Source organism: Balaenoptera borealis, assembly GCF_965194805.1.
Source record: "Balaenoptera borealis genome assembly, chromosome: 1".
Taxonomy (NCBI): Eukaryota; Metazoa; Chordata; class Mammalia; order Artiodactyla; family Balaenopteridae; genus Balaenoptera; species Balaenoptera borealis.
In genome coordinates, this window is record NC_138860.1 from 46178884 (window position 1) to 46191909 (window position 13026).

Below are 13026 nucleotides of genomic sequence, written 5' to 3' on the forward strand. Positions count from 1 at the left end.
CGCAGAGTGACAAATAGGGACCAGATCATGTAGGCCCATAGACCACAATAAAGGTTTTTAAGTGTGATGGGAAGTTATTGGAGGGTATTGAATACAGAGTGACTTATAATTTTAAGTGATCTTTCTGGCCTTTCTATAGAGAATAGACTATGGGGAGGGACATGAGAAGAAACTGGAAACTGGCAAGGTAGACACTGTAGCAGTCCAAGAGAAGGATGATGGCCAATTGGACTAGGGTGGTAGTGGAAACAGTTGTGAGAAGAGTCCAAGTCAGAGCTGACAGAACTTGTTGATGGGTTGGGTATGAGATAATAGAAGAAGAGAGAAATCAGTGATGACTTGGCTTTTAGCTTGAGCAAATAAGCAGATGGACTTGTCTTTTACTCAGAAGAGTCAGAGGTGGATGGGAATCATTTCACTTTTGGCCACGTTATGTTTAAGATACTTATTTCACATACACCCATGGAAATACTGACTAGGTAGTTGAATGCTCTGATTTGGAGCTCAGTGGAGAGGTTGAGGCTAGGGAATAGAAATTTGGGAGTTATTAGCTCATAACTGGTATTAAAGTCATGGGACATAATCAAGGGAAAGTATAAACAGAGAAAAGGAGAGCTTCCATGACCAAGTCCTGGCCCCTCCAACATTTGGAGATCAGAAAAAGGAGAAAGATTGAGCAATATGGACTGAGAAAAAAATAGCCTGTGGAGTAGGAAAAAAAAAATCAGGAAAGTACAATGTGCCAGAGTCAAATAAAGAAGGAGTTTCAAGAAAGAGGGAGTGATAAATAGGTCAGATATTGCTGAAAGTTGACCAATAGATTTAGCAGCATGGCTTTGTAGGGATAACTGATTGTCATCCCCATAAAACAATGACTGACAAAATTTTGGGAGTTTGATAAAAATGCAAATTCTGGTCTGTATCCCCAGAGATTCTGATATAGTGTCAGTATAGTATAGTATATAAGTCTAGGGTGAGGCTGCATTTTTTTTGACAAATATTGTATGACTCCTGTTACATGAATTTCCCAGAGTAGTCAAATTCATATAGGTAAAAAGTAGAATAGTAGTAACAAGGGAGTGGGGGTGAGGGAAATAGAGAGTTATTATTTAATTGGCACAGAATTTCAGTTTGTGGTGATAAAAAGTTCTGGAGATAGAGAGTGGTGATGGTTGCACAACAATGTGAATATAATTAATGCCACTGAACTGTACACTTAAAAATGGTAAAAACGGTAAACTTTATGCCATGTGTATTTATTTTACCACAATAAAAAATAACATAAGGAAAAAAGAATACAATACTTAGGGATAAACTTAACCATGTAGATGAAAGAATTGTACACTGAAAACAAAATGTTGCTGAAAGAAATTAAACAACACATAAATAAATGGAAAAGCATCCTCTGTTCATGTGTATTTTACCACAATAAAAAATACTCAGTATAATGAAGGACTTAAATTAATAAGATTAAACCGATCAGGATACAGTAATATATGGTATGGTAAAAAGACAACACCAAAATCTCACTGGCTTGAAAACAGTAGTTTGTTTTTCCCCCATATTACATGCCCTGCGTGTCCACTGCGTAGATTGTAGAGGACTGCTCTGCTCCACAGGGTCCTCACTCAGGGACACAGTTTGACCAAGTCTCCACTATCTGGATGGTTGGTGAGGCGGCATTTTTAACAAGCGTATCAGTTGATCTAAGTGGCCCAGGCTTGTGCTTCCCTGATGGCGCAGTGGTTAAGAGTCCGCCTGACAATGCAGGGCACACGGGTTCGAGCCCTGGTCCGGGAAGATCCCGCATGCCGCAGAGCCACTAAGCCTGTGCGCCACAACTACTGAGCCTGCACTCTAGAGCCCGTAAGCCACAACTATTGAAGCCCGCATGCCACAACTACTGACGCCTGCGCACCTAGAGCCCGTGCACTGCAGTGAGAAGCCCACACACTGCAACGAAGGGTAGTCCCCGCTCACCCCCCCCACCACCGCTCGCCGCAACTAGAGAAAGCCTGTGCACAGCAATGAAGACCCAATGCAGCCATAAATAAGTAAATAAATAAATAAATAAAAACACTAAAAATAAATAAATAAATAAATAAAAGAGAAAAAGTGGCTCAGGTTTAAGAAATGCTGTACGTAAGAACTATAAAGTTCAGCTTACATATGGTTGCAGTCTCATTTTAAGAGGAGAGTGAGGTCCTCTTTTACGTGTTAATGAGTCCATATAGGAGAGTGCCTCATTATCTGCCTCAATATTAAGCCCTGGAATTTATAAGGCTATTTATTTCAACCCTTAGCAGATTCTTAAAAAGATTAGCATATCACTCTTCTCTGTATGGTTCATGTAAATTTTGCTTGAAAAGGGAGGCATGAGTTTCTAAAGGGACTATGTTTTTTTTTTGATTGAAGTATAGTTGGTTTACAATATTGTGTTAAAGGCACTATAGTGTTTGAATAACATCAATGTAAAGTCAGTGACACGTGAAAGACAGGAGGCCCATTCCTATATTTTGAGATAATACATGAGGCAGGATGGGAATTGCCCCTTACACGGTTAGCCCAATAGAAGACCTAACTAGGTATCTAACAGAGACTTCCCTACAGCACAAATAATAGAACAGAGAAATCAGTGATGACTTGGCTTTTAGCCAGGGTTATGAACGAGAAATCCCTAGACCTTTAAGTGGAAGAGGTAGAATGAAGGTTTGCTGGCTTGCCTGCTTGTTCTTTAACTAGAGAGTAAACAAAGTCTCCTTGAAGAGCACAAAGGTGGGTTAAGTGTTTTTAGCCTTGGTCCCCAGAGCTTTGGGTCTGGGGAAACCACTGAACACTGACTCTTGAGGCAGCCCCTGAAGGTTGACAAAGAGGGGAGCAGCCTGTTAACTCCCCTGTTTTTTCAGGAATTAACCCTGAGGTATATTCAGGGTGTTGGGATAGATGTCCACAGCTTACAGTTAACTGGCTCACTCCCTCTCTTCCACAGAGTTTACCAAGGATTTATTAAGTGCCACAGGTATGCAAGGCATAACCTTGCTACTATAATCCCTTCTAGCATATGCTTCTGTTCTTGTAGCATAATGAAGGGAATGCAAATCACAAAAATATCAGTAAGACAAATATTTGCATTTGGTCAGGAGAGGTAGGAAAGGGAAATGTGGAGGGAGGTGGGGGGAAGCAACAATTTCCCCAGGATCTCAGCACAAGATAGTTTCTGAAAATATTCCTTGAAATACCGTGAATAGACTTAGTGGTAGCATGATATGCTGTCTTTTGTTGTGACAGTTAATTGCATTCATCTTCTTTAAGCCACCATTGGAACCTGGAACTGTTTTGTATGAAGCGGAGCTATCACAGTTTGCTGAGGACATAAAGAAATGGAAGGAGAGATATATTGTGGTTAAAAATGACTTTGCTGTGGAAAGCTATGAGAACAAAGAGGTAAGACATTTCCTTGTTACCACTGATTCTTGCCGTTTTCTTAAATGTTGGCTGGGTTGACTGGCAAGCTCTCTCCTTTGAGACTGACTGATTCAATGAGCACTAACAGATTCAGGTATTCATTTCAGTTAACAGATATTTATTGTGGGTTATCGTAGGTTCTAGGTATATCACTGTAGATTAGACAGATGCTTGCAGTCTAGTGGGCAACGTAGACTTCGAACAAGTAATTGCAAGTGAGTGTGAAGATAGAAGGTTATACTGAGTGGCCAGTGCGGGAGCCTTTCCTATGATCATTGGGCCTCGAGGTCTGTCTTAGTCACCTCCCTGATATCTCTCCCTCTCTGCTCTGTGTCTCCATGTCTTCCCACTCTTAAGCCTCCTCTGTGGCAGAGGACTTATTTGTTAAGATTGTGATTGGATTTGCATGGGTTCCTAAAATTTCAGAACTTTTCACATACTATATTTCACTTATACATATGAATTTTTTTCACTAGCTCTTTCCTGGTTATCTCATTTTTTCCCTTGTCTGTAAAATGTGGAGAGATGAGATAGCATATATACAGTGCCTAGCACCTGAGAGGACCTTAGTTTTTATTGGTTCCCATTTCTTTCCCCATCAAGGGAGGTAATATGGTATAAATGAAAGAACATTGGGCAGAGAATTTGGAAAACTAAAGTTGAGGTCAGGCCTCCATTAAACTAGAGTGTGAGGCTGAATGATCCCACTGACTCCTTCCAGATCTCATACTGTACACATATTCAGTCTACATAGATTCTCAAGCTCCCTTTGAAATGAATAGTTACTATTTATGGGTTAAAGTTAGTAACATATTTAAAACTCTGCACTCTTCACTCTAAGTTCAAAACTAGTCAGGACATCCTCTGCAGATACTCTGAGTAATTACCCCTGATGCTAAACCTTTAGGAAGAGGCTTCAGGCTGACAGATAATGTATCTCCTTCCAATTTTTGATGGAAAATAGAAATAAAATATAATACAAACTTATTATACCACCTACCAGGCAGTACTCAAGTGCTTTCTTGGGTAGTCTTATTCTTTCCAACATTTGTTAAGCCAATATCTTCTCTGCTTTATCTATTTTAGGATTTTAGTCAACATTTGATTTGCTCTCTGAAGCAAATGATCAATACAGTACAAATAAGGATAATAATAACAAATCACTTTAGATTTCATACGTCCCGTTATACTGTTCTCTCAGGGAAGCTTGAGAAGAGGCAGTATAACCTAATGGTTAATATTATGCACTTTGAGTCACACCTTTACCAGTTACCAGATATGTGTCCTTGCATAAGTTATAAATCTCCTTGAGCCTCAGTTTTCTCATCTGTAAAATGGTGAGCATGATTCCTTCATCATAATGTTGTTGTGAGAATTAAAGACATGAATGCATTGAAGCCCTTAAAATATGGCCAAGTGCTGGCAGAGCCCAATATAGAGCAGTTGCCAGTATGACAACTAACTAATGTGGAGGAAGCACTCATAGAACTCACTCTTGTATTTATTAAGGTTTTCACCATATTTGGCACTAACGGAAGTTTCATTTTGAATCAAATTTTTGTGTTTTTTTTCCCCTTTTCATTTTTTTACACTTGCTCCCTCAACTTGCAATTTATGGACTATATTGCTTTCTTTACTTTGCTCATCATTTTCAGGTGAACTTGTTCCGATTGTTAAGATATGGTCACTGAATTTGGTAATAACCAATTTTTTTTTTTAACTTGGAAAAAGATGCCCATGCAGTGTGCCATAATTCCTTAAAGTTTTAATGATATCCTGTTTTTTAGTTACAGAAGGTTTTTAAAAAAAAATTACACCTAAGAGTTATACATTAAGTATCTATCTATAAACTGCCTATTCTTTTATTGAGAATACAGTTTTGGCTGGTAATCGAGGAGGAAAAAAATGAGCATTCTCATTCTCACTTCCTACTTCCTATACACTTGCTCTGGGGCTGGACAAACCCAGGTATGAATCCTGGATTTGTCACCTACTCACCACTGGGTCATTGGCAAGTTATTTAACCTCTCTGAGCTTCATTTTTCTCGTTTATAAAATGGAGATAATGTCTAATTCACAATGCTGTTTTGAGGATTAAATAATATAATATATAATGTTTATTAAAGCCTAGATTAGGCCTGTTTTCACAGATAACACAATTCAGATTTGAGGCCGGTCTGAATCAACCTGTTCCTAGATTTTCTCAAAATCACACCATTTTGGATTCTTCCCTCTTCTGCTCTGGGTCCTGATGTGCTTGAGCAGTTGATTAGTAGTTCTTACAAGAATGAAAACAACCTTCTTAGGTATACAAGAGTTTGTTTTGTTTGGGTTTCTTCAGTCGCTATCTTATTGATGCAGAATGTGTTATTGTTACTCTGATTTTATGGCCCTGATCAACATTATTTTAGTTATTCCCAAGAGTACACTCCAGATTTTGGGTCCCACAGTTTCGTGGTTTCAGTTCTCAACTTGCTTTTAGCTTGTTAGTCTCAAAATTTTCCCTTGACTTCTGCCCTCCCATCAGATGCACATACTTACATTTTATCTTATCTGCATGTCCATGTGAGTATATCTGTTTAAGCAACTGCTTCACTGCTTTAGCGATGCTCTGCACCCCTTTTACATTTCTCAAACAGCAGAGCTTTTTGTCTGCTGGCCGGTATTTGTTCTGATGTCATGATATTACCCTTCCATCCCAGATCATTTTACTGCAAAACAGTTTCACGCCTGAGGGCAAAGTGGTGGCATATTTTATCATGGTTACATTTTTATGTTTTTGGTAAAAATCCTTGGCAACCATAACTGAAGTTACATGTCCCACAGTCTCATTTGTCATTAGTCTCCAAGCATTTTGTGCGGTAAATGTCTGTATGTGTCATCATCCTTTTGGTTATTAGAATGATTCAGGCACTAGCACCTGAAATGATAAGTGTGGTGCAGAATTTCTGAAGTTACTGAGATTATGTTTCACCCCCTTTGAGAAACATATCTACAGTGAATCTCCCTGAGATTAGGGACTCTGATTTACCATCTTGTGACCGTCACACAGAAGTATTAAAGTACTACCCACAAGTAGCAAGGACACAAAACATTTTTTTCACCCTTGGGGCCAGGAGGGGTTGTGACCCACATCAGGTCAAGTAAAGCTCTACCCTGACTGGAGTGATTGGTCTAGTCTAGAGCTGGTCACACGATCACAGACAAAAAAAAAAAAAAAAAAAAAAAAGCTACATTAATCAAAACAACGTGATATTGGCACAAAAACAGACATATGGATCAATGGAATAGAATAGAGAGCCCAGAAATAAACCCACACACCTATAGTCAATTAATCTTCGACAAAGGAGGCAAGAATATACAATGGAGAAAAGTTATTCTCTTCAGCAAGTGGTGTTGGGGAAATTGGACAGCCACATTTAAATCAATGAAGTTAGAACACACCCTCACACCATACATAAAAATAAACTCAAAATGGCTTAAAGACTTAATAATAAGACCTAAAACCATAAAACTCCTAGAAGAGAAAATAGGCAAAACGTTCTCTGACATAGATCATACCAATGTTTTCTTAGGTCAGTCTCTCAAGGCAATAGAAACAAAAGCAAAAATGAACAAATGGGACTGAATCAAACTTATAAGCTTTTGCACAGCAAAGGAAACCATAAGCAAAACGAAAAAACAACCTGTAGAGTGGGAGAAAATATTTGCAAATGATGCAACTGACAAGGGATTAATTTCCAAAATATACAAACAGCTCATATAGCTCAATATCAAAAAAAGAAAAAAAAAAACCAATCAAAATATGGGCAAAATATCTAAATAGACATTTCTCCAAAGAAGACATGCAGGTGGCCAAAAGGCACATGAAAAGATGCTCAGCATTGCTGATTATTAGAGAAATGCAAATCAAATCTACAATGAGGTATCACCTCACACCAATCAGAATGGCCATCATCAAAAAGTCTATAAATTATAAATGCTGGAGAGGGTATGGAGAAAAGGGAACCCTCCTACACTGTTGGTGGGAATGTAAACTGGTGCAGCCACTATGGAGAACAGTATGGAGGCTCCTTACAAAACTAAAAATAAAGTTACCATATGATCCAGCAATCCCACTCCTGGGCACATAGCCAGAGAATCTCTAATTTGAAAAGATACCTGCACCCCAGTGTTCATAGCAGCGCTATTTAAATAGCCAGGACACGAAAGCAACCTAAATGTCCATGACAGATGAATGGATAAAGAAGATGTGGTGTATATATACAATGGAATATTACTCAGCCATAAAAAAGAATGAAGTAATGCCATTTGCAGCAACATGGATGGACCTAGAGATTATCATACTAAGTGAAGTAAGTTAGAGAAAGATAAATATACAATATCACTTATATGAGGAATCTAAAAAAAATGATACAAATGAACATATTTACAGAACAGAAATAGACTCACAGACATAGAAAACAAACTTATGGTTACCAAAGGAGGAAAGGGGAAGGGACAGATAAATTAGGAGTTTGGGATTAACAGATACACACTACTATACATAAAATAGATAATCAACGAGGACCGACTGTATAGCACAGGGAACTGTATTCAGTATCTTATAATAACCTATGATGGAAAAGAATCTGAAAAAGAATATATGTATATGTAACTGAATCACTTTGCTGTACATCTGAAACTAACACAACATTGTAAATCAACTATACTTCAATAAAAAAATTTTTTTCTTAAGATAAAAAAAAAAAAAAGAAAAAGGGGCTGGGATTGGTGGCTCCTGACTTGAAATCTCCACAGCACAGGTCCGGTTTCAGGTGCATTTGGATCCACGGCTCCAGTGATATCAGAACTCAGTTTGTTCTTTCTTCCATCTCAAATCTTTGCCTTCATTCAGCCTGACTTCCCTAACAGGCCACAATCTCCATTGTCAGGCTCCTTCAGAGTCCTCCACAGTAACAAAATGGTGGCGGTGTCCTGTCCTCACCTCCTCGCAGAGCTTTCCTGTCAGCCCCTCTTGCAAGGCCTGAAGCTCACTCTGATTGGATTGAATCAGGTCATGTGACTGACCCTGACCCAATCACTGCAGCCAGGATATAGCCAGTGGAAACTATAAGAGCTTTTCTCACTGCCCCTGGGACAAACCCTAACACTCACTCTGATTGGACATGCTGAGGTCATGTGACCTTCCCTGACCCAATCACTGCAGCTAAAACATAGCCAGTGGCAAGTGTAATAGCCTTTCTTCCTTTTGGTCCTGGAGCAAGTCCTGATGCTCTCTCTGACAGAGGCTTCCAGTGCAAAACATAGTTTTTGAATAAATGGCTCTTACTCGTTGACATAGTGTGGGAATTTCTATCTCTGAGTATATTTGTCTATTTCTAATATTCCTGATATTTTCCAAAAATCCAAATGAGGAAAAAATCCACTCATTTATGCCTTTCCTTTCCCAGGCCTATCAGAGAGGAGCTCCCCCTAAAAGCCGAATTCTTCCAGCTGGCGGCAAGGTGTTAACCTCAGAAGATGAATATGGTTTATTATCTGATCGGCATTTCCCAGACCCCATTGGTGAGTTGCTGAGCGTTCCTTCCCAAGACAAAATTCCTAAACATGTTTTGTTTAGCTAGATCAGTGCTTCTCAAGGGGAGGGGTGATGATTTCACTCTCCAGGGACAGTTGGCTGTGTCTGGAGACATTTTTGGTTGTCACAACTTGGGAGGATCGTGCTACAGGCATTTAATGGGTAGAGGCCAGTGATGCTTGCTAAACAACCCCTGACAATGAAGAATTATCTGGCATTAAATATCAGTAGTTGCCAAGGTTGAGAAACCCTGGGCTAGACACACATTCTCCATAGGCAAATGGAAGATATAATTTCTCTAATTCAGGTAAACATTGTAACAATTCTGTTACTTTAAATCATATTTGGTAATACACAAGTCAGTCACTGTGCTTCTAGCACGTGGAAAATATACCATTGGTCAGGCATCTTGAAGCTTTGGAATATATTGCAAGCTTTACACAAGACAGCAGAAATAAATATGTAGGGCCCAGTCTGTGAAATGTATAATCCCATCTTTCAGTAAGACCTCTCAGAGAATATTATTTTTCTGATTTTAGGATGATATGCGATAAAATATCCTAAATCAACAAAACATTTTTAACAAGCATTACAGTGACTCATAGCTACTGTGTAAAAAAGCATTGCATTAATTAGCATATCTTTAATAATAGCTGAATGCTGCCGTGGAAAGAGCATTGAACTGAGAATTTGAAGGCTGGATTTTTATCTAGTTCTATCTGTGACGCTTATCAAGCATTTTCCCTAGCTATTGCTGAACCTCTCTGATTTCTGTTTCTCCCAGTTCTAGGGCCTTGAAATTGAAAATCTAGAAGGATATCACCGGCTCTAACATACTCTGATTCTCATTCATTTCACTTTTTCCATGTAGAGAGTGTGTTGGATAATATTCAGATGAAATAGAGCATTTCATAGAGATTCATGAACTGTGGATAATGTAATAACACCATCTGGCTTTGTGTAAATCACACTGCACAGTAATTACTTAGTTTCTTGAAGAGAGCCCTGGTTCTTATTAATAGGTATAATCATTTCACTGGAATTTATGGGGAAAATATAAAATTATTTTATCAATTGTTATTTCAGTGCAGAATGCTTAGCATAGTGTTTTTAATGACAGTGTTATAGGATTAGTACATGAACCATGAACCTAGATTAACAAACTCTTACTAAGTAATTCAAGCTAAAACAACACTTTATGTACACTATACATATTATTATATTTTAACATATACTTACATGTTATCTTGGCTTTGGAGCTGCCACTTAGAAATGGGGATGCCAACACGCTGACTCTTTAGAACCACTTCAAAAGAACTTTCCAATGAAATCAGTCAGAACTGACAATATGTTTATTGATTTATTGATGAAATATATCAGAAGGAATGAAAAGGAATAAAAAACACAAGGCCTGTGTGACTAGTGCCATTTGGCCCAGGGCTTCAGACTGGACATCTCAAAGACTTTTTAAATTGTATGTTGTGCCCTTCTCAGTTTTAAAAATAGAATATTCTACAGTAGATCATTTGTGATATCCTTATAACTCAACTCAGAAAAAATGCAGACTAATGGTATCTGGAAAATTGTTGTAAAATGTTAAATGAGTGATAACAAGAGGCTAGCTAATAGGAATGAATTTTATGGGGCTTACTAAGGCTTTTTTAAATATAAGTGGTGAATGTTGCTTTTAATTGTTTGTACAAAATTGTGACATCTTGGAAAGGGCAAGGAGAGTGTTTTCACAAAACTATGTTAACAGGAATCACACTGTTAACAGCAGTGTGATTCTAATTTTATTGGAAAGAATAAAGGCACAATAAAGATGGGAGAAATTAACCTCACTAGAGGTAAAGCACTGGAGGTTTATCAATGTAGGTCTTCTTAACCTAGTGGTAAGACGGGAATAAAGACACAGACCTACTAGAGAATGGACTTGAGGATATGGGGAGGGGGAAGGGTAAGCTGTGACAAAGTGAGAGAGTGGCATGGACATATATACACTACCAAACGTAAAATAGATAGCTAGTGGGAAACAACTGCATAGCACAGGGAGATCAGCTCGGTGCTTTGTGACCACCTAGAGGGGTGGGATAGGGAAGGTGGGAGGGAGGGAGATGCAAGAGGGAAGAGATATGGGAACATATGTATATGTATAACTGATTCACTTTGTTATACAGCAGAAACTAACACACCATTGTAAAGCAATTATACTCCAATAAAGATGTTAAAAAAAATATATAGGTCTTCTTTACACAGTAGTGTGCTAAGATGATGTTCAAAAATGGTCCCATGTTTTGCTAAAATGACTCACTTGTTTGGCATTTTATTAGCTAGAATCTACTTTGTTGCACACAACAAAAATCTCAAATTAAATACATGTTTTTATTTTCTTGCTAAAAATACTTGGATATTAGCAGTACAGGCTGGTGTGGCAGTTCCATAAATGTCAGGGACTCTTTTTAGCTTTCTGCCCCTTTATCTCTGGGTTGTGGCCCAGATTTATATAGTCCAAGGTGGCTGCTGGAACTCCAGCCATGGCTTTCTCATTCCAGACAGAGGAAGGAGAAAAGATGAGGAGGCAGGCACATCATTCCCTCTCTTTAAGGATGCTTCTAGGAAGTCTCACTGCCACTTCAGGTTACATTTCATTGGCCAAAACTTAGTGGCTGTGACACACCAAACTGCAATGGAGGCTGGAAATGTAGTCTTTATTGTATGCAGGCACTTGCTCAACTAAAAAATCAGGGGTTTTATTACTGAGAAAGAGGAGAGAATAGAGATGTGTTACAACTAAGAGGTCTCTACTACAGCATTCAATCATTTATTCATTTGTTGTCATTCATGTGTTGATTCATTCTTATGTTATGACGTGCCAGGCATTTTGCTAGGGACTGGTGGGCCAAAGTTTGTGCTCCCAGTGCATTTGACTCTGTTACCTTCAGAAACAGAATTCCAGTGTATGCCCCAGGAAATCTATTCTTTATCGAAGCCGATCTTGATTTATTCATTTGCCCGTAGCAAGACTCAGTTCTGGAGCCTTCCTTATGGTTATGAGTCATTTCTTGGTATGCCCGGTGCTTTCAGTTGCCTCTTACTGGGTCCCTCTTCCCTTGCTTTCCTTGAGATTATGCCCATTATGTAGGCTGAGGGCACAGAACTCATTTTTTCTTCTGCTTGTTTTCCGTGACTCTGGAAATAAGCTGGGGCTCATTTAACCGAGTGCAATATCATAGAATTGGAATGCACGGAGGGGAATCAAGTTTAGACAGGGGATCTGAATGATAATGGGTTAACATGAGTTTCTTGGAGTTGATTTTGAGGGAAGAGGTGAAAGTCCCATTGTTTAAGCCTTTTAAAATTTCCTAGGACAACACAGCACGTTTATTCATTCAGCAAACCGTAGTAGAACATCTACTAGGTCCCATGGCTCTGCTATGGGCTGAGCATACAAAGATAAGTAAGGTGAGGCCTCCATCCTCTAGGAGCTCTGGGGCAGTGGTTCTGCTTCCCAGGGAAAATTATTTGGCTGGGGAGGCTTATCTCACTTTATGTCTCTCACTCTGAGTGTGGGTACCAGACACGAAAACAGATCATTACATTATTTTGGGAGAACAAGGTAGGGAGCACCCAGCTCTGTCTCTGGTGGCAGAGGGTGCTGCCAACAAAGGCACCCCAGAGGAGGTGGCTTTTGAACTGACTTTTGAAGGACGAATGAGAGTTTTCTATGCAAAAGCATGGTGGAAAGGAAGGAGGAAAAGGAAATATGAATTGCAGAAGCAATATGCAAAGTCACGGGAAGAATGATGACACCTCAGGAGAGTAGAGGTGAGAAGGGAGCAGAAACCAGCACAGAACAGGGTAAATACCGACACTTAAAGAGAGAGATGGAGAGAAGGGGCAGAGGAACCAATAAAGCTGAAAAGTGGAAACAGTTTTTAAAAAGCATGAAGGACACGAGGAGAGAGGTGCCCCTGGAAGTC

General features: G+C 39.1%; 1 protein-coding gene across 2 annotated transcripts in view; it reads left to right on the forward strand.

The window, feature by feature from the left end:
- Positions 1-13026, forward strand: part of NIBAN1 (niban apoptosis regulator 1) — a 169517-nt gene that overhangs the window by 69250 nt on the left and 87241 nt on the right. For both annotated transcript variants that reach the window (XR_014247290.1, XM_082401497.1), the window contains exons 3-4: positions 3313-3444; positions 8919-9033. Coding sequence is in view for 1 of the 2 variants with exons in the window: in XM_082401497.1 (XP_082257623.1) it covers positions 3313-3444; positions 8919-9033 (247 nt within the window). In the remaining variant the exon portion in view is untranslated. The remainder of the gene's footprint in view (positions 1-3312; positions 3445-8918; positions 9034-13026) is intronic.